The 22,309-nt window shown below is 42.4% G+C and overlaps 2 protein-coding genes across 18 annotated transcripts in view; one reads left to right on the forward strand and one right to left on the reverse strand.

Moving 5' to 3' along the window:
• Positions 1–14,376, reverse strand: part of Trip12 (thyroid hormone receptor interactor 12) — a 114,650-nt gene extending 100,274 nt beyond the window's left edge. For 6 of the 17 annotated variants that reach the window (XM_021174408.3, XM_021174329.3, XM_021174080.3 and 3 more), the window contains exons 1-2: positions 13,301–13,479; positions 13,087–13,171 (exon numbers count right to left, since the gene is read on the reverse strand). The gene's annotated coding sequence lies outside the window, so the exon portion shown is untranslated. Of the gene's footprint in view, positions 1–12,673; positions 12,797–13,086; positions 13,172–13,300; positions 13,481–14,322 lie in introns of those variants that run through there. The other 11 variants (XM_021174815.3, XM_021174737.3, XM_021173758.3 and 8 more) reach the window with 7 other exon arrangements.
• The window catches only part of Fbxo36 (F-box protein 36), a 65,716-nt gene continuing 57,269 nt past the window's right edge, over positions 13,863–22,309 (forward strand). The window contains exon 1 of the mRNA XM_021175000.3: positions 13,863–14,057. Coding sequence (XP_021030659.1) covers positions 13,962–14,057 — 96 coding nt within the window. The 5' untranslated portion in view covers positions 13,863–13,961. The remainder of the gene's footprint in view (positions 14,058–22,309) is intronic.

Here is a 22,309-nt window from a genome sequence, read left to right on the forward strand (position 1 = left end):
TTAATCCCAGCACTCGGGAGGCAGAGGCAGGCGGATTTTTTTTTTTTTTTTTTGGTTTTTCGAGACAGGGTTTCTCTGTATAGCCCTGGCTGTCCTGGCACTCACTTTGTAGACCAGGCTGGCCTCGAACTCAGAAATCCGCCTGCCTCTGCCTCCGGAGTGCTGGGATTAAAGGCGTGCGCCACCACGCCCGGCAATTGTATTTTTCTTAATTTACATGTAAAGTTAAATTGAACAAGGTCAACTGGAAAACTATTATCCAAATTCATCTTCCTAAGGATTTCATCAGTACTCTTTATATTCTTACTACCCTAAGACACTCAACTCTTAAATGAGTAGAAATCTACTTTTTCACACTGTATTTTCAGATGTTAAGACTTTCCTATCAGTAATAATAATTACTAGCTAGCAATAATAGTTTACTCAAGCACTTATCTTGTTAGGGGCATTATTGTAACACCTCTGACTAATCCTCATAACAGTCATAGGTGATAAGTACTATTCTTCCATTTTAAAAAGGAAAAATTGAAGTCAAAAGTGATTCACAAAAAGTTATGTGCCTAGTAGTTTAGAAGCCAGGATTTAAACTGCTGACCAACCATGGCTCTTCTTCTACTCAAATTCCTTTATCACTGGGACATTACCAGCACTCGGGAGACAGAGGCAGGCGGATTTCTGAGTTTGAGGCCAGCCTGGTCTACAAAGTGAGTTCCAGGACAGCCAAGGCTATACAGAGAAACCCTGTCTCGAGGAAGAAAAAAAAAAAAAAACACTCCACTGGTGAACTTGCTATTTTCATCAACTCCTCTGACTTCTAATTTCTGTGAAATGTTTAGGGATGAAGAAGGAAGTACCACGACCTGAAGTACAGGCAGCTGAAGGGTAATATTAGCTAGTAGAAGAGCCAAGAGCAGATTATCTTACAGTGCACAGCCAAAGCTGAAATTCCCCAAGCCTTACCTCATAGCAGCAACTGGAAGGCAGAATTAAAAAGGCAAGGCAGCAACAGCAAAAAGCCAGAGTTGTATTCTCTATATATAACAATCTAATTTTCTAGAAAGTATTTTTGAAACCAACAACTGACAAATAATTAGCAAGCTGGTCTGTTCCAAGTTAAAGCTACTTAATTTGTCTCAAAATTCAGACTGAATTGTTGCCATCTACTAAAGAAAAGTCACAAATGCATATGGATGTGGTACAGAGGAGGGTGGATCAGAGAAATTCTGTGCTTCCCCATTGTAGGTTAAAAAAAAAATGGAAATAAATACTTCACAAAGGAAAAGCCTAAAACTGCATTCATTTTACGTAGCCTCTCCTGAATCTTATTAGTAAAGTATGCACATTACAAATTTTTATTCCAAAGTTCACACAACCTATAAAGATTGGACTATGCAGCCTTCATGCCACAAAAAGCTAGTGTTGGGCTGGAGAGATGGCTCAACAGTTAAGAGCACTGACTGCTCTTCCAGAGGTCCTGAGTTCAATTCCCAGCAACCACATGGTAGCTCACAACCATCTGTGATGAGATCTGATGCCCTCTTCTAGTGTGTCCGAAGACAGCTACAGTGTACTCAGATATATAGATATATATCTATATATCTCTAAAAAAAAAAGATTAAAGGTGTATGTGTATGACCACATTTGATATCACAAAATAAAAAATAAAAATACAGTATCAAGGTGTTATATTGAAGCCAGTCAGTGATGGCCAATGACTTTAGTTCCAGCACTCTAAAGGCAGCCTTTAATTCCATCACTCTAGACACAAAGACAGGAAGATCTCCGAGTTCCAAGACAGCCAGAGATACACAGAGAAACCTTCTCAGGGGAAAAATCAAAAGGTATTATGAATTATGAAATTACACTATAGCACCTTTGCTATTTCAAGCCAAATCAGGCCCAGTGTGTGTTAACCCACACCTTGAACCCAGAAGGGAGAGACAAGCAAACAGATTTCTAGGAATTTGGAGTGAGCTTGCAGCCCAGCCCAAACTATATACTGAGAAAACAAAAAAAAACAGGAAAACAAAACAGAGTACAAGTTAAACCAACCTGCAATCAACAGAGCCTACAAGAATACAGTGGAAAGCCGGGCGTGGTGGCGCACGCCTTTAATCCCAGCACTCGGGAGCCAGAGGCAGGCGGATTTCTGAGTTTGAGGCCAGCCTGGTCTACAGAGTGAGTTCCAGGACAGCCAGGGCTATACAGAGAAACCCTGTCTCCAAAAACCAAAAAAAAAAAAAAAAAGAATACAGTGGAGACCATGAGACATGGTCATAGCACTGTAAGGGAAATATGGGAGTTGAGTTCAAGACGAGCTAACTATGTTTAAAACCTTGTCATCAAAATCAAAAATATGCTAGAACTCAGGAACCTAAGAAAAGATCAGAAAGATCTACTTTTGAGTCTGAGCAACTTGAAAGCTTTCTCTCAAAACAAACATACTCCTGGAACCAACTCTTATACAGATGAAGCTAGCCTCAAATTCAGAGTGATCCTTCAATCTCTGCTTCCCTAGTGCTGAAAGTACACTCACTGGTTAGGATCACAAGCTTTTGCTTCCATTTGTTAGGCACAATTTAAGCCATTTCTCAGTTTTAGAATCCTGTTGTAGGATTTTTACACTGTTCCAAGACAGCCTACACAACATAGCCAAGAAAGACTAGGGCCTGTGTTTAACAGAATTGCTAGGAGCACTTTTATTGTACAAATTTCTCAGGAGCAATTAATTAGTGCATCTGCAAGCTTGGGGTGTGGCACAGTGTTAGTATGCTTACCTATCACCATACCTGAGGCCACACAACTCTTATTCAAAGTGCAAACTTATGAAAACAGAGCAGAGTATTCTAGTATGAAACCACATAAGAGTCAGACCTGTGTCGAAGTTACTGAAGATTTCCCTGTAGCCAAGGGATCTTACACTCTCTTCTAGCCTTTATATATATGTGTGTGTATACATATATATATATATATATATATACATATATATACACATATATACATATATACACACACTTATATATATTCAATAATTGAAATTTATATAATTGAATAATACATATTGAATTTTAAATGAACTGGAAAGGAAAATAAAACTGCTTTTATTATTGCCAGGCAGTGGTGGCACATGCCTTTAATCCCAGCACTCGGGAGGCAGAGGCAGGTGGATTTCTGAGTTCCAGGCCAGCCTGGTCTACAGAGTGAGTTCCAGGACGACCAGGGCTACACAGAGAAACCCTGTCTCAAACAAAAAAAAAAAAAGAAAAAGAAAAAGAAAGAAAATGCAGTTCTTTCTGAAATTATTGCTACTTCATAACTGTAACTTTGCTACAGTTATGAATCATACAAATATCTGATATTCAAAAGGGTCATTTGACAACCCCCTCAGGGGTCAAGATCCACAGTTTGAAGCAACTGTCTTAGCAGTGCCAGTAACTGGAGAGTAAGTATTCATACATAGGAGCCTATGGAGTCCATTCTATTATTTTTATGAAACTGCTTCATTTACTTAAAGACACTGATTTTTGTGGCTAAATTTTATCAAAGATATAAACACAATGAAGGTGTATCTGGGACAGGTGGTGCCTATCTTTAGCCCCAGCTATTCTGGAGCCTGAGGTAGGAGGATTCTTTCAAATTACAAATGAGACCAGACAGGGCAACATAGTAAGAGCCATCTCAAAGGGGAGGAAAAACATTTCTTGTTCCATTTCTGGGTATCAACTTTAAATATTTCATAAATAAGAAAGAGATGGTTAGGGGCTAGTGAGATGGCTCAGCAGTTAAGAGCACTGGTTCAAATCCCAGCAAGAACATGGTGGTTCAACCATTCATAAGGAGATCTGACACCCTCCTTCTGGTGTGTCTAAGACAACTACAGTGTACTTACATATAATAATAATAAATCATAAAAAAAAAAAAAAAAAAAAGAGCCGGGCAAGGTGGCTCACACCTTTAATCCCAGCCCTTGGGAGGCAGAGGCAGGTGGATTTCTGAGTTCGAGGCCAGCCTGGTCTACAAAGTGAGTTCCAGGACAGCCAGGGCTATACAGAGAAACCCTGTCTCCAAAAACCAAAAACCAAAAAAAAAAAAAAAAAAAAAAAAAGAGATGGTTAACTATTTAACTCCCATCAGTCCTTTATTCAGTCACAGATGTCCTCTTTTAGTCTAAGACTTCTTAGAACATTCAATTACCATTTATTCAGTTTTTTGTTTTGTTTTAGTTCTGAGAACTGCTTTAAGACCTAATGTTTGCTTTTTGTTGCTCACTCAATAGTTTTTAAGTACTATAGAAAGAACTTTTAAAAAGTACTCAGGGGACTGACTAGTGAAGGCAAATCACATAAGATATGTCTGGCCTGTGCAAAGCTCTGGGTTCCATTCTCTCAACAAAAAAAAAAAGTTATACCTTTCTGGAGTTAGACTCGTTTCAGTGGTTAAGAGCACTTACTGCTTTTCAATTATACCCGTATTAGGTGACTCACAACTGCTTGTACTGTATCTCCAGCTCTAGGGAACCCAATAACCTCTTCTGGCCTCCATAAAATAAAAATAAATCTTTAAAAAATGCTACCTTAGAATACAAATTAATTCTACCCAGTTTTTTGGAGGTTTGGGGTTTTTTTGTTTTGTTTTGTTTTTCTTGAGACAGGGTTTCTCTGTATAGCATGGGCTGTCGTGGAACTCATTCTGTTGACGAGGCTGGCCTAGAACTCAGAAATCCACCTGCCTCTGCCTCCCAGTATCTGCCTAGCATTCTAGTTGATGCTGCAGGTCTTTTATTTTAATAATTATTATGCTTTAATTATAGAAACCCTGTGGGGGGGGGGGGAGAATACCTATAGAATAATGTTCTATGATAAATACTGTATTCCTATATAATTCTGTTTAGTTTTGTTTTGTTTTCCCATTTGGGAAAGAGTTTGGAATTCTGGCAATTATCCTAGACCTTCACATGTACTAAGTACAAATTCTGCCAGACATGACCAAGTAATTCCTGTGTCAACTAAATGAACAATAACAAAACTCTAAGAACACACTGTTTTAGGTACCTTTTATATTCCTCTCAGCAGTGCTGACAAACAGAGAACAATGGATAAATATGTATTGATAAACTGTCATCTGGGAAAATACGTAATAAAAAATATTAAAAAAAAATAAACTGTCATCTGGTTAAGAAAATAATAAGCTAGTTACACTAAATTTAAATCGATTTAACCAAAGCTATCTTATGCCTTAATAATTCCTTCGAGTGGGCTGCAGATGTAACTCCTGGTTAAGAAAATAATAAGCTAGTTACACTAAATTTAAATCGATTTAACCAAAGCTATCTTATGCCTTAATAATTCCTTCAAGTGGGCTGCAGATGTAACTTAGTTGGTATAGCATACCCAAGCCCTGAGAATTCAATCCTCAGCATAAAATAAAACATGGTGATTCATTCCCATAATCCTAACACTAGGGAAGTTAAAGGCAAGAAGATCAGAAGCAGGGATCAGGTCTTCCCTATCTTAATAAATACATACATACATACATACATACATACAACTGACTGGGTTTAGGGCTAGAGAGATGGCTCAGTGGTCAAGAACACTTGCTCTTGCAGAGGACCTTGGTTCAGTTCCCAATACCAACATGATGGTTCACAACCCTCCAAAACTTCAATTCCAAGGGTTCTAAAACCTTCTAACTTCATGAGCACTAGGCATACACCAGGTACACATATATACATGAAAACAAAACATTCATACACAAAGAATTTTAAATATCTAATTTTGTTGAGTATAGCGATCCATGTCTGTAATCCAATCCCCAGAACCTAGAGACAGAAGTTCAAAGTCATCCTTGCTCCATAATGAAGTTTCAAGCCAGCCTGAGCTGCATAAGACCCCTTTTTTCAGAAATACACCACCAAAAAGAGGAGGAGGAAATCTAGCTGATTTAAATAAACATAACTGAAAAATTCACATCCTCTACACTAGCCAACAACTCCTTAAAAAGTGAAAACAGCCAGGAAGGGTGGTACATACCTTTAACCCCAGCACTGGGAGGCAGAAGTGTATTTTTGTGAGTTTGAGGTCAGCCTAGTACCTATATTCAGGAGAGGTCATTTAGTAGTAGAAATGCTGAAACATTTCTGTCATCCAAATAGTCAGGAAGACCACGCAGGAAGATCAGTTTGTGTGCAATCTTGAGTTACATTATATAACAATGCAGGGTCATTAAAAAGGGGGGGGAAAATCACAATAGTAAGGTAAGGAGGAAGAAGATTCCAGGAAAGAAGAAATCTACATGCACTGGTACCAATGCACCAAAGACCTAGTTTAGAAGTTAAAGAGTGGTGGCAATGCACACCTTTAATCCCAGTGCTGGGCTGAGTTCAGGGCCAACCTGGTCTACAGAGTTCCAGGACAGCTAAACAGAGAAGTTATGTCTCAAAAAAAAAAAAAGTTAGAACTACCACAAAATTTTACTGAGTGGTAGAGCAGAGCAATCACTTGCCTAGCAAAAGCAAACCCTAGGTTCTATCCCCAGCACTGGGGAGGGGGTGTTAAGAAGAATGAATTACATAAAATGGAATGTACACTACAGCAAAGCAATAGGAGAACATAGACTTTCTTCCAGAATTTATAAGAAAACTGTACATACACATCTAAATAAAAAGATACATAATGGGGGACAAACAAAAGCAAGAGCAAGGATACTTACAAGTTATTTTAAAATAAAACAAAAAACAACTGACGACTCAAGTCAGAAGTTAGCATATTTGTGCACTTCTATGTTTACAAGACAACTAAAAGCACTTACTTTGGGAGGAAAAAACTAAAGGGGGGAGTACTCCATATGATCTTCCTGAACCTTCTCTTTAAGAACACAGAACAGCTCAAGTTAAAACTCAACAGTAAATCACAGATAGGCTATGAAAACTCACGTGGAGTTCTAGGCCATCAGATGTTTACCATCATAAGGCCTTCAAACTGAGTTCATCTTAAGACAGTACACGGTACATCTATTTATTCAGAGTATTACCCATAATCCAAGGCAGAACTCACTAGTCATGACAGCAAAAGAGGTGACCAAATACACACTGAAATTCTATAACTCCAATGCTCTAACTTCAAGTCTAGAAGGTTCATTTAAAGATACTTCAGTTTATAAATAGCTTTCAAAAATCAATGTAAGGGCAACACCACATTTACAGAAATAAATGCATCCCCTCTAAAAAGAAACAAAAAACTAAGATGATGAGAATTATTAACATAAATGGTGGGGGAAACTAAGTTTTTGTATCATACCAAAACATTCTGGCTTTAAATGATCAATTATTAAGCCTGCCCTACTGGTACCACAACTGTAGTACGTGCTACACAGGAGGATGAGATTACCTTAACTAAGACCATAATTTCAAGAATTAAAAAAAAAAAGCAAAATACTGTGCCCAAATAATCAGCCAGGCTACAAGGTTAACACACTGGTACTTTGAGAGGCAAGAAGTTGGGCAATTTGTGATTGATTTAGCTAATATATATATATATTAATAAATAAAACCTTGTCTCTCCAAATAAAAGCATTTCATGAATAGTTATAGTATCTACAAGATTTATTTCCTTCAACAGACTTTTTTGTCTTTTCTGAGACAAGGCCTTTGATGACCTGGAACTAACTCATGACCTTGGAACTTACCAGACGGCCTTAAACTCAGGGTCTGGCGCCTCAATGCTAGAAAACATCAAGCCTATAAACATTTAAGAAATATTTTTTAAAGTATGTGTTATTGGAGCTACAGAGATGGCTCAGCAGATAAGAACACTGGCTCTTGTTCCAGAGGTCCTGAGTCCAATTCTCAGTAACCATGTTGCAGCACACATAGACCCTGACTCAAAAAATAATAAATTTCAATTTAATAAAAAAAATCTAATTCTGCCAAATGGTGGGGGTACACACCTTTAATCTCAAAGGAGGCAGAAGCAGGAGGATCTCAGAAGCCAGTGTGATCTACAGAGTGAGTTCCAGACAATCAAGGCTGCACAGAGAAGAAACCCTGTATCAAAAAAGAAAAACTAGGACTAGAACCCAAGCTTTTTCTCTTGTAATCAGAGGCAGGTGAGTTCCAAGAATTGCAAGGTTATACAAAGAACCACCCCACCCCACCCCCAAAAAAAAAAAACAACCAGAATGGCCATTCATTCAGTCCAGAAAACTAAAAGCAGCAGCAGGCAACTGGAATGATTTTTCCCAAGGCAGTGTATGATCCCAGGGTGACCTTGACTTCCTTTATCTGGGACCTCACTATGCAGCATTGCTATCCTGGAACTCACTATTACAGACCAGGTTGGAACTCAAAGCGATCTGCCTGCCTCTTTCTGGGACTAAAGGCATGAACTACCATGCCCAACTTTAGAACATGCTCTTAAATAAAGCAAAACCAGAAAACTATCACCAACAGATTCCCAAGTGGTGGTGGTGGTGGTGCACACACCTTTAATCTCAACAGAGGCAGAAGTAGGAGAATCTGACCTCAAAGCAAAGCAGATAAGCCTAAATCATAAATTTCTTTTTATTCTTAGTTCAATGAAACTAAGGGAACCACCAAGAAAATAAAAATCTAATGGTCTCAGGGAAAAATAAAGACTAAGAAGTCAATCTAAGAAGTCACCTTTTAGCTAATCTGAAACTATCAATGTCATTAGATTTAAAGAACTATACCTTTTGTAATGTGCTGGTCAAATTAAACTTCGCTTAAAAAGAAAATGGTCCACCATAAATATACTTATCTATTTACCACCAAATAACAGTTAAGTTTGCACTATGTACAAAGTTCCACCTAGAGCAGCACTGGTAGATAATGTAAAGAACTACTAGTTCACAAAGCTTTCATTGCTTGTTAAGAACTACACACGGGTGGAGAGATGGCTCAGTGGTGGTTAAGAGCACTGACTGCTCTTCCAGAGGTCCTGAATTCACTTCACAGCAACCATATGGTGGCTCACAACCATCTGTAATGGGATCCGACGCCCTCTTCTGGTGTCTGAAAAGAGCCACAGTGTAAGGTGAGGTAAAAGCAACACACATCAACAAATAATCCATTAGCCCTTTTCTGACCTCTGTGGACACCTGGCACCCATGGTATGTTGTACACATCAAGCAACGCATTTACACACAAAATTTGAAAATAAATCTTAAAAAGTCTGAAGTTTCTCTAAAAAGGATAAACAAAGTTTATCCTTTAGTAAGGATACTTTAGTAGTAACTGGAATGTTAATGCAAACCTAGGTAAAACTTAATTTCATTTGCGTCCAAGTTCTATGACTAGTTAAGTAATAATTTCTAGTTATAAAGAATTATAAAGCCTCTTTGGGGCTGGAGCGATGGCTCAGTGGTTATGAGCACTGACTGCTCTTCCAAAGGTCCTGAGTTCAATTCCCAGCAACCACATGGTGACTCACAACTATCTGTAATGGGATCTGATACACTCTTCTGGTGTGTCTAGAGACAGCTACAGTGCACTCATATACATAAAATAGATAAATATTTTTTAAAAAAAGAAGAATTATGCTTCATATCAACTCTCACAGACAAGGACCACTAACATCTATTATAATTTTCTAACACAAACTATTTTTTTTAAAGATTTATTTGTTTATTATATGTAAGTACACTGTAGCTGTCTTCAGACACTCCAGAAGAGAGAGTCAGATCTCGTTACGGATGGTTGTGAGCCACCATGTGGTTGCTGGGATTTGAACTCCAAGAACAGTCGGGTGCTCTTACCCACTGAGCCATCTCACCAGCCCCACAAACTATTCTTTAGTGGCTGGGGATTTTTTTTTCCCCCACTAACATTATATCTGCTGGGTTTCCAAAACCATCAGTGAAAAAACATCACCTATTCACATTAGGGATAAAATGGAGACCAGATAGATTAAGGAACTCGTTTAAGGTCAGCCCACCACCAACTAGGGATATATATATATATATATATATATATATATATATATATATATATATAGGGATATATATATATATAAATATATATATTTATATATATATATATATATATATATATATATAAAACAACTTTCAAATCAGCGATGCGTCTTCTTTATAGAGATGTCTCTTTAAAATAGAATTAAGTGGTTAGAAAAAATGGCTCCGCAATTCAGAGTCCTGGTCGCTCTCCCAGAGAACAGGGGTTCCCAGCAAACATAGTGACTCTCAACTGTCTATAAACTCCAGTTCCAAGGGATTTGATGCCCTCTTCTGGCTTCAGTGGACACCAAGCACACACAACATAACATGAAGGCAAAACACCCATATACATAAAATAATATACACTTAAGATTTTTCCAAAAATAATAAATTAGAGCCATAAAACCTTAACCAGCTAACATATACAATTGAAATAAAAGTAAATAGCACTCCAAAATTAACTCCCCTTGCCAGGGTACACACCTTTAATCCCAGAGACAAGTAGATCTTTGTTCCAGGCCAGCAAGGGCTAAGCAGGGGTAACTCTGTCTTAAAAATTAAATAAATGGTTTCAGTTGGCCCTACATGTGGTATGCTTGAAGGGAAAGCTTATGAAGTAGAAAGGAGAGAGATTCATGCCAAAGAGAAAAAAGAATGCCTGAAAGGAACACAACATGTTTAAAAGTATTCTCAAAAATAGACAGTGATGCTTTAAGAAAAGATGTTAAGGAGATAACAGGTGGTACCCAAACAATGCCAGGGAAAACAAGTCTTGGTGGACAAAGACAAGGATGACATGAAAATGGAGACTGAGATTAAGAAAAACAAAGGGACTCTACTAAAAAAGTTGGGACAGTATCCAGTGGATGGACCAGAGGCAGAGAAAAAGACTAAAGGCAAAAGTGACAGAAAGGACAGAGGAAAAAGGAAGCAAAGCAAAAGGGCAGAGAAAGGGCTTGGCCTAGTAGTCCCTTAAAAACTGTTAAGTGCTGCACTGGACAGAAGTTTGGTAGGAATGTCTGCACTGATTTAAGCTCTCAATAAATAGAAGTCATTTGTTTTCATATTTTAATTCTGCTTTATTTCAGGAATTCAATACCAAAATAACTCATTTGTTTCGGGATATGTTTAAATATCTTCTTGGAAATATTTTTTACTAAGTAAAGCACCTTCGTCTACTTCCCTCAGTTAAAGCACCTTGGTCTACTCTATTAGACTCCCATACATTTTTAGTACTTGCTAATTTTACAATAGCACTATCTGGGATTGCAAACAGTTCTCAGCCTCACCAGAGAAAAACTAAATGTCAGCTGAGCCGACTTAAACACTACTCACTGAAACAGTGGAGCAGATGTAAACAATCTTTAGAGTTCTGCAATTCTTAGTAGAAAAGCAGTCATATACAAAGCTACAATGTATTAAAAACATACCAGTTCTGGAACTAAACATGGAACCAGGAGTAAGTTAAATACTCTTAAAATGTAATACTTTAGTAACCGCATAAGCCCAAGAAAATAAGACTCCAGTAATGCCTTCCACAATTTATTATCCATAAACTTGTAGTAACTTCAAACGCAACACACACAAGGCCACATATACAAGGCCTCTTGCCTTTTTTCTAACACAACTGAGACCTTTGTTCCCAGCATCAGTTTTTTTACCCTACTCAAATCAACTGCTCTTTCAACTTTCTACCTCGTATTTTTGTTTTGTTTTCAGAGATGAGAGTCTAAGCCTTAACTTGCTGAGTCTTTAAAAAAAAAAAATTAGATGCCAAAAATAAGATTCGAAAGCAAGAAAAAGTTAAAGACACCACTGGGGCCTACAAACCGAAGAATGCCTGAAGATCTGGTGATTTGGCAGGCCAGGCCAGATCGCGAGCTCAGGCTAGGGAGACAGGAGAGCGGTTAGACCACTCGGAACATAGTCACTGCGCTATCAACCGCCCCCCACCCCCACCCCACCCCCACTCCCCGTTTACCTAGTAACATCCCCGCCCCCAATTAACGGAGCCAGCAAACTAAAACCCAGCCCAGAAGCTAAAACTAAAACCTCTCCGAGACAAACTAAAACGCGTTAACAGAAACAAATCTGGGTGGGAAGCCGCCCTTCCCGTTTTCCTCTCACCGCGGATCAATTCCCTCACGTCCCCCTAAAATAGTTACAAGATGTAATTTAGCCACCATCACCCCCACCTGCATTTTTTTTTTTAATTCTAGTAATGTCTCTGCATTCTAACTAATGAAGGCTGTTATTCCAAGGAAGTCCTAGACAGAAGACCCGGTCTTAAAACCTTCGTTTTCTGAACATCCCTGTAAAAACTTCTCTGCAAGCAACCCACCCGACAGGCCCAAGAGTTGAACTGACCGCTAGTGTAATGGGTTTTATGTAATCCACACATATTAAAATCGCCTGAGTCGCTTTGAATGTTAATACGATTGGGGTGACAATTGTCCCACCTCCCTCCCCCAAGTCCCAGTTCACCTCTCCGTCCTATTACCCTGCTAGTCCTCTTAGAGGAGCCTGCTTTCCCTCAGCCAAGTTCCTCGGCCTCTACCGCGGCCCCTGCCAGCTCGGCGCGTCGTCGTCCTCCCTCAGCCTCGACTTCCCCGGCTGGAAAAGCCGCCCCGCGCCGGCTCGGCCCGGCTCGGCCCGGCTCGGCCGCCCCCAACCGCCCCCCCCTCCCAAGCAGGAAGACCCTTACCGCCGCCCAAAGTCACTCCCGCCTCTCCCTCTTCAGACCCTCGCCTCACAACAGTTGTCACTCGAGCTGCTCCCTAGTTTCCATTTCCGGGCCGTCCACAGCTCAGCGCCTCCCTTTCCATGTTTCCGGGCCCCCCGTCCCATTTCCGGGGAACCCTTGCCGTCTTCACGCCCCCCACCTGCACTTCCGGCCCCCCACTTTCTCCCTTCCTAGACGCCCTCCAGGCTCCAAAGACCATTTCCGGTCCCCTCCCGGCCCCCACTGGGCTCCCCCAGGCCCCCCACGCCCTACCCAGGTTCCGCCTAGGGCCTTCCTCATCGCCGGAGGCAGGAGCAGGGACTCGGAGCCCCCTCCCCCCCACCAAGCCGGTCAGCCCTGGCTCCTCAGGCCGCGGGCCCGCTCGAGCGCCTCACCCGTCAGCCTCGGGCTGCTCCTTCCACGGCCCCGCCGCCGCCGCCGCCGCCAGCCAGCCAGCCAGTCGAGCCCGGAGCTCAGTCGCTACGATGACACGGGCGCGCTGCCTGAGACTTTTTGGCTCCGGTTTCCCCGTCCCCGTCAGCCCCCTCCCCCAAAGCCCCGACACCACCACCACCCCCCCGCCGCCGCTCGGAACGGCGTCCCAATTACCTAGTTAGGCCCCAAAGTCTCCGGTCCGGACTCGGTGGCGCGACGGCAACTTCCACTGGCTCCCCCCACCCCCCCCAGCGGCGGCGACGGCGGCGGCTTGTCGTCCCTTCAATTATCAGCTGAGCCGCAGCACCGCGCCGCCGTGCGCCTCCGCCCGCGCCGCCTCCCTCCCCGCCCGCTCCACTCCAGCCGCGGACTACTTTGTCCTGAGGGTTCGGCCGGCGGGCTCCTCCGCTGGGCCAGCCCCGCTCCCTATTGACAGCGCATCCTGTCGCCCCTCCCTCCGCAACGTTCAACTCGAGTCCCCGAACAGCCTCCAGTCTCCTTCCGATCCCTCCAAGGGACCAGGAAGGGAACTGAGAATGCTCCACTTGGTATCCCTCCGCTGGGGTCACCCCCGCCCCTCCGCGCTAGCAGGAACTGAATTCCACTTCGGGTCACCCAGGACCTGACTGGAGAAATTTCACAAAGCAAGGTTCCTTGTGAGCCCTGGTAAAGGAAACCATCACCCCCAAGTTAGAAAAAGAAGAAAAAAAAAAAAAAAAAACCCCACTGCCAACTCAAAAGCGGACTTCGTTTTTAAAGTGAGGCTGCGGCCCCCTGACCCCGGGCAAGCCCCGCCCCTTCCTGGTTGTCCTAGCGACGGCGGTGGCGTCCCAAGATGGCGTCGTGGCTGCCGGAGACTCTGTTTGAAATTGTAGGACAAGGCCCAGCACCGAGCAAAGACTATTACCAGTTGTTGATCACCCGGACTCAGGCAAGTGAGAGCCACGGCTTCCTGACTCTCCTGACCCTTTCCCCGCCCAGCAGGGCCACCCGATGGGGGCCGCTCCAGGCAAACAGCCACCGTGGCCTGCCGGAAGCGCCGCGTCTCTCAGCTCCCAGCCAGAGATCTTCCCTCGTCACCTCTGCTCGGCGGCCCGAGAGTCCGTTCTCTCCCCAAGGCGGGCTCGTCCCTGGCGAGCCTTCCTTGTCTCCCCACAAATGCCGTCCGCTCCCCCTCCTGCCTCCCGGCCTCCTACCCGCTGCGTTCGCTCCGCGCGCCGAAGACAAACAGGCGTCCCTGCTTGCGTGCCGCTCACCTCAGCGTGGGAAGGAGGGAAAGAAAGACTCAGCTAAGTGTCCCGAGGAGGAGCCGGCAGGGGGAGAAAGGGACGGTCTCTTCCAGAGTAGGACTTAATCCCCAAGAACCTCTCACTTCGGCCTTTACAATTACCGCACCAAAACTCCTCTTTTTAGAAGGAATGGCTGACCGAAAGGTTTCCCCTTACCTTGTTGGAGCCTCTTCTATCCCATTGAAAGTGGGGGGGGGGGGGGGGGCAGGGGATACAAAAAAAAAAATGTTTCAGCTGCTCAGCCCATCAGCCCCACCCATCATGACATCTGCTCCACAACAATAAGAAGCGGGATTATGTTATCGCTGGAGTAAAGTAACCCCGGGGGCCTCTTTTTTTTTTTCCAAGTGTTTTGATTGTCAGGGGGTGGGCTTCAGATAATGTATTGTGCCGGTGAAATGCACTGGTGGAGCTGGGCGTCCGCTGAACACGTAAGCAGCTTCCTGGCCAAGCTTATCCTGGTCATTAAGCTGTTCATGCACCCCATATTTTAAGTAGGCCATATTCCTATAAAAGTAAGTTTAAAACCTTGTGTTTGTTTGAGTCTAGGCATTGATTATCCCATCTGTTTTTCCTGGAGCCCTTAAACAAAAGAGTAACTAATTTCTTTTACCTGTAAAACAGTACTAATGTGCGCATTCACTCTTTATGGAAGACCCAGAAAGACTGTAAATGTAGCACCCTGTCAGTTAGGTTTGTTTTGTTTTGTTTTGTTTTTTTAACTCTTTTGAAAATTTTTTTGACCATTAGGATTGTGAAGTTTTGGTTTGGTTTTGTATGTGAGGTGGGCTTTGTTTTTGTTTTGTTTTTGATCAGATTGTTTTGTTTTGTTTTGCTTTGAAATAAGAGTCTTACTATGTAGAGCCCTGGGTGGTGGCCTAGAACCAAGGTGTAGACTAAACTGTGGCCCGAAGCTTGAGAAATCCACCTGCCTCTGCCTCCAGAATTAGGCATTACACCCAGCTGGAGAGGTGGGGCTTTTGTTGAGTCCTTTGTTTTGTTTGGGTTGGGTTGAGTTGATTGGGTTGAGTTGATTTCTCCTTTTCTCTCCAGCTCCGTGAGGGGTGAACCTAGAGCCTTCTACTTGGTAGACAATTTTACCACTGACCACACACACACCTATTAGCTTTAAGATCTGTGATCCTGATAATTCTTCACTCTTTGTATGACTGGTCTAAGATGTGGTAACCTTTTGGGTTCTGTGTCTCCACGTTCATCTATTGCAAGTTCCGATGGTGATGATTTTTACTTTACAGTCTTTCCTGGATCTTTAAAATTGCTCTTTTGAAGTTTTTCCCTTCTAGGCCTTATCACAGAAGGCTTCTCTCTCCCTCCCCGTCCCATCTCTCTGGTGTTTTAAACCAAAACATATTGACAGTATCTGTCTACATACCACCCTCCAACTAATTTGCTGTATGAAAACTTCCATCAAATTCTTAACTTTTGTTTTCTTTTTTTTTTTAAAAAAAGACAGGGCATCCTGTAGCCCAGGACATCCTTACCATCCTGCCTCTACCTCCCAAGCTCTGAGATAATAAGCATGAAACATAATGCCTGACATTTTTGTTGTTGTTGTTTCGTTTGTTTGTTTTTCAAGACAGGGTTTCTCAGTATAGTCCTGGCTGTCCTGGAACTCACTCTGTAGACCAGGCTGGCCTTGAACTCAGAAATCCGCCTGCCTCTGCCTCCCAAGTGCTGGGATTAAATGCTGACATTCCTTTTTTAAGAGGATTTTTTTTTCTTTGCTAACAGATCAACAATTGCTCTTTAAACTAGGAAAGGTGGCACAGACCTTTAAGTGCTGCACCGGAAAGGCAGAGGCAGGAGGATTTTGCATTCAAGACCAGTCTAATCTACACAGGAAGTTACAGGCCAGCTAGAGATACATAATGAGGCCCATCTCAAAAATTAAATTAATTTTAAAGATTTATTTTATGTATATATTGCTCTCTTCAGACACACCAGAAGAGGGCATCAGATCCCATTACAGATGACTATAAGCCACCATGTGGTTGCTGGGAATTGAACTCAGGACCTTTGGAAGAACAATCAGTGCTCTTAACCACTGAGCCCCTAATCCATTTTCTTTATCAAGTACACTACAGCTCTGCAAATAAAAGTTCAGCTCAAATCTGATTACGTTGACCTCTTTTCAAAATAAATTTGTTGTAAAAAAAATTTTTTTAGTCTTGAAATATACTATGTGTAATATACTTGAAATATAATATACAGATATACAGCATAGTTTTTTCTAAGTACAAGAAACTGAATACCTAGTAAGAGATAGCCTGGCATAAGTATTTAAAATAGTAAAATCTGTGTTCTATAGTCCACTCTCTGGAAAAAGCCAGACCCACTCTATGGAATGGACTGTACTTTCTCTTGATGTGTCTCTCTTCTGTGTTGATATCCAGTTTAACCCATATCAAAACTTTTTGGTGATGCAGGACTTTAATCTCAGGAGGCAGAGGCAGATGAATCTCTGTGAGTTTGAGGCCAGCCTACTCTACAGAGAAACCCAGTGGGGGGTGGGGGGACCTTTGTTCTTGCAGGTATAGTGAGTGGCACATATTGTGTAAGCCCAGTACATGGTAGACAGAAGGAAGCAAGACCATATAAAGTTCCAGAATAGACAGTGCTATGTAGAGAGACCCTACCTCGAAAAAAAATAAATAAATAAATATTATTATTACTATTATTATTCTCAGGAGGGAAGGGCACTTGCCACCAGACCTGGATTTGATCCAAACCCACATGGTAAAAAAATGGACTACCATAAGCTGTCATCTGACCTTCACATGCATGCCTGTGTGCTCCCAACCAACACAGACACACACACACACACTACTCCAAATAGCTCTTGTACCACCACCTCTACACCTAGCATGCACTATCCTCAAAGTCCTCAAACCCGAGCGGCTTCAAACTTGTGTGTCTTAGTGCTGGAACTGGAGGCATTCACTAACCATACCTGACTTACACTTTTATTTTTACAGAGGCATTGTCATCAAATAACTTGATACTATAAAGCACACCAGCTGTGGTGGCGCTCACCTTTAATTCCAAAACTTGGGAGGCAGAGGCAGGTGGATCTCTGAGGCTAGCTGAGACTGGTCTACAGAATGAGTTCCAGAACAGTCAGGTTACACAGAGAAACCTTGTCTTGAAAAACCAACCCCAACCCCCCAAAAAATAATAGCATACCCTATAATACCAGCACTCAGGATGCTGAGGTGGGAGGGTGTCAAGTATAAGGTCTTTTTGAGGGCTACATAACAAGTTTGAAGCCCACTTGGCCAAGATGGATCAGTGGTGAAATGTGCTTGCTGCTAAACCTAATGAGCTGAGTTCAGCCCCCAGGACCCACAGGATTGAAGGACAGAACCAACTCCCCAAAGTTACTCCCTTCTGACCTTTACATATGTACCATACTTATGCACACACACATATATACGCACAAATAAATGCAAACTTAAATTTACAAAAAAGAGAAAACGGGGGCTGGTGAGATAGATGGCTCAGCAGGTAAGAGCACCGACTGCTCTTCTGAAGGTCCTGAGTTCAATTTCCAGCAACCACGTGGTGGCTCACAACCACCCGCAATGAGATCTGACACCCTCTTCTAGCACGTCTGAAGACAGCTACAGTGTACATATGTATAATAATAAACCTTTGGGCTGACCAGAGCGAGCAGAGGTCCTCAATTCAGTTCCCAGCAACCACATGAAGGCTCACAACCATCTGTACAGCTATAGTGTACTCACATACATAAAATAAATAAACTTTAAAGAGAGAGAGAAAACAACTTTTCCCAACCCATTGTAGTTATGTTCACAAATCTTGGCTTAGAAAAATGGACACATCTTTTTGGGGGGATGGGGAGGGAGGTAGACAGGGTCTCTGTGTATAGTCCATGCAGGTCTAGAACTGTCTACAGTAGATGAAGCCTTGAATTCACAGAAATCCATTCTGTAGACCACAGAAGCCTTGAATTCACAGAAAACCTCTGAGTGCTAGGGTTACCAGGCCCACAGGCAGCCAGTGTATTTTTTTTTTAATCAAAGATTCATCCATTTAACTTCACTCCAGTTTTAATATTGTGTATATTGAATCTTTTTTAATGATTTTTATTTTATGTGCATTCGTATTTTTGCCTGCCCATATATCTGGCTAGAAACACATCTTAAATATTACTTATGCCAGGGATATTTTTATATATGGCATCGAAGAAAATCTCAATTATTTTTCTGAATACAAAGATTTTCCTTAATCAACAACTTAGCACTTACTTATAGAGACAAAGAAATGTAGGATTCCTGCTTCCAAAGAAAGTCACATTCATCCAACGTGTTATATATGCCAGGTACTATTCCAGAAACTGGGAAATATTAGTGACAACCACTTCCTTTCATGAAACGTTCAGTCTATTAGGAACAATAAAGTTAGTGTTATAAGCTTACTTTTTTTTTTTTTAAAGTCTCACTACTTACCCGAGGCTGGCCTTGAACTCAAGATCCTCCTGCTCCAGACTCCTGAGTGGGAAAGCTACAAGCATGAGCTCTTCTTCCCACTTAGTATAGTGCCCAGTGCATACATCATTCAGTTAACAGTATAAATACTTTAAAAATCTGTGACTCCAAAGAAAGCCTAGAAAATTGTGTGGTTGAGGTTAATGCTGTTAAAAAATATTTTGTCTTCTGGAACTGAAGGTGGGTAGATCATCCTCTCCAACACTCAAAATTGCACAAAAATTCTGTTTTTGTTGTTGTTTTGTATTTGTTTTCTAAAACCTCCACCTCCAGGGGCTAGAAAAATGGCCTGCTCTTGCAGAGGACCAGGGTTCACATCCTGGCTGACAACCTTCAGTGACTTCAATTTCAGGGGATCTGATGCCTTCTTGTGACTCCTCAAACAATAGGCACACCCACGATGCACGTACATATACGTGGACACAGTCATACACGTAAAATAAATAGAAAGGGGGGTGAGGGGGGTAGGGGTGAGGCAGGATCTCTCTATTATGTAGCTCTGGCTGTCCTGGAACTCACTATGTAGACCAGGCTAGCCTCGAACTCATGGAGATTCATCTGCCTCTGCTTCCATGCTGATTATTAAGTATAGTTGTACGTAGGTATGGTATCTGGAATTACCGGTGATTATGAGCCACCTGACATGGATGCCTGGAAACAAACTCGGGTCCTCCTCTAGAAGAACAACAGGCTTTTTTTTTTTTTTTTTTTTTGGTTTTTCGGGACAGGGTTTCTCTGGGTAGCCCTGGCTATCCTGGAACTCACTCTGTAGACCAGGCTGGCCTCGAACTCAGAAATCCGCCTGCCTCTGCCTCCCGAATGCTGGAATTAAAGGCATGCGCCACCACGCCCGGCTTTGTGTGTGTGTGTGTGTGAGCAACAGGCATTCTTATAATCACTGAGCCCATTAAATAAATAAATAAATAAATAAATAAATAAATAAATAAATAAAAGCCTGGTGGTGATGGCATACACCTTTAACCATGGCACTCAGGAGGTAGAAGCAGCCTGGTCTACAGAGCATCTTTATTCTCAAATGGAAGTGTTGCTTAAGGTGGCCAAAGCCAGTGACTTAGGTTTAATAATGGAAAGTTTTAGAAAAACTAACCTTGTACTAATAAGAGGTGGCAGACTAAACGATCCTCTCGGGAGTACCAATATGTAGTGGTCACTCCAACAGGTGAAGAAAGGAAGACTCGGGAGGAATGTAGTCTTGTTCATCTATTTAAATCCTACTGCAGACTACAGAACCTGAAGATCTAGGGATTATAGTTCAATTGATCGCATGCTTACCTAGCTTGCATAAAGCCCTAGGTTTGATGCCTAACACACCAAAGGAGATAGAGGTGGAGGATCCAAAAGTTCAGGGCCGCCTTGGCAACATAGTTTTAGGCCAGCCTAGGCTATGTGAAACACTGTTTCAATGCTCAGGCCTAAAAGAAAAAGAAAGAAACTAAAAGGTTGTTCTTTCTGCTTTGTTGAATGTGAGACAAGTAGAAAATAAGGCAAGAGCTGGGGGTGTGGTTTAGTAGCTGTGTGCTTCTCTAGTGGGGGAGGGGTGGAATTCACTGACTAGATCAATTTGACCCCCAAGTAAAGGGATTTCTTTGGTAAATTGAAGCCATATTAAATAAGCAGTAGACTATATATTTGGGGAGGTAGATAGGCCAGATACCAACTTAATATCTGGTGTTTTTCTGAGAGGACCAAGGAATCCAAGAATCAGAATCCTGCTGTTCTGACCCGCACCCTCACACAGTCTCCAGGAGCCACCCCTACAGGTGGGAGAGAGCAAGGAAGCATACATAGCTGCTGTGTCTGCCTCCTTTTTCCCATATCCCCATGGGAAGCCTGCTTATGCCCTAGCTCCAGTATCGGATTCATTTTACCCACTGGCTTACCAGCCACAGCTCCAATGTTCCCCCCACCCCTGCAAACTACTGTCCAAAGTCAAGCTGTACTCTCTTGTCCTCTGCCTTGCTGCCTGCAACTTGCCCGGCTTCCTCTCTGCTTTTTGTCTGACCCTCTTAGCCCTTTCCCCTTTTTCCCTATGACTGAGAACAGTAAGCCTGGCGCTGCTCCATCCCTCATGGAGTCCATGTTAATTTTACCTACTGAAGCCCTTCACATCTTCACCTGCTTTTCCTGACACCAACAGCTGCAATAAACACACCCATTCCTACCCCACAGGTTGGGTCAGGTGTTTATAATAATAAACTGCATTATTCTTCTGTTCCTCATGTCTGACACACTTTAGAAAATGGTTCCCAACCCTGTGACACTCCAGGATGTACCTCATTAGAGTTGTGAAATGGCTTTTAATCAGGAATTTTACATTCCTTTAAGTGGCATAGGTCACTTTGGGGAGAAAGATGACATGGTCCAGCCAAAGTGATTAAACTCTCGAAAGTAAGTGTTCAGTGCTTTGCCATATAATAGCTCAGTCACAGAGAGAGGCTCCTCCATCCTCACTTCAGAATTCCATAACCTCTGCTCAGACCTCCCCATCATCTCCTGCAGCATCACTAAGCACCTGTGAACACCTACTCAATCAGGTCTCACCCCACGTTGCCACAGATTGGCTGCGTAATTATGTGGGCCAGTAGAACACTTAATTGGGAGTCATTGAGTCATGACTCCTTTGAGCCCTCCTGCTACCGTGCTAGCTCTTGACCTGGGGCCAGGTTCTTAATTTATCTGGGCCCCAGTTGCTTCATCAGCATACTAAGGTCACTAGACTTAGAAGGTCTCTAAGGTTGAATGCATAGCTAAAATATCCTTTCCTACGTCGGTGGCATGCGATCCTGGAGAAAGCAGTGACTTTTTTTCTCAGAATAATTGAATTGGCAGAGACTGTGATTGGCAGCTGTGAGACCTCCTTCACCTGCCTAATGTTCCATCCTTTTCATCTGTGTGGTGAGCAGTTCTGCCCCGACTGTCTTAGGGGACAAGAACCAAATAACATGGAAAAGACAATGGACCAGTCAGTTATTTCTCTAAGGGATCTTTTGTGGTCAAAATTGGGGACTCTTGCATGAAACAAAATTCTATATGCGTCTTTCTGGGATTTCTCGGACTTTCAAATCCTCCTGTGACAAAGGAATGATTTGACATATAAAAGAGGCTAATGTAGAAGAGAGGAGTGTGGTGCAAGCTATTACATGTGTGTATGAGGCGGTCACAAGGAAACCTGTTGCTTTGCATAATGAACACATGCTAATAAAACAGAACAAAACCCTGTTGTGCGTCATGAATTTCCAAGAGGAGACTGAAACTGAAGTGTTTTCTTCCGCAAACATGTGACCCTGGAATCTCCTTCCCTCCGGCTCTTTAGGAGGAGAGACTCCTAAATGGTCTTTGGACTG

The sequence above is a fragment of the Mus caroli genome, unplaced genomic scaffold, assembly GCF_978045245.1.
Source record: "Mus caroli unplaced genomic scaffold, Mus_caroli_1 scaffold_1, whole genome shotgun sequence".
NCBI lineage: Eukaryota > Metazoa > Chordata > Mammalia > Rodentia > Muridae > Mus > Mus caroli.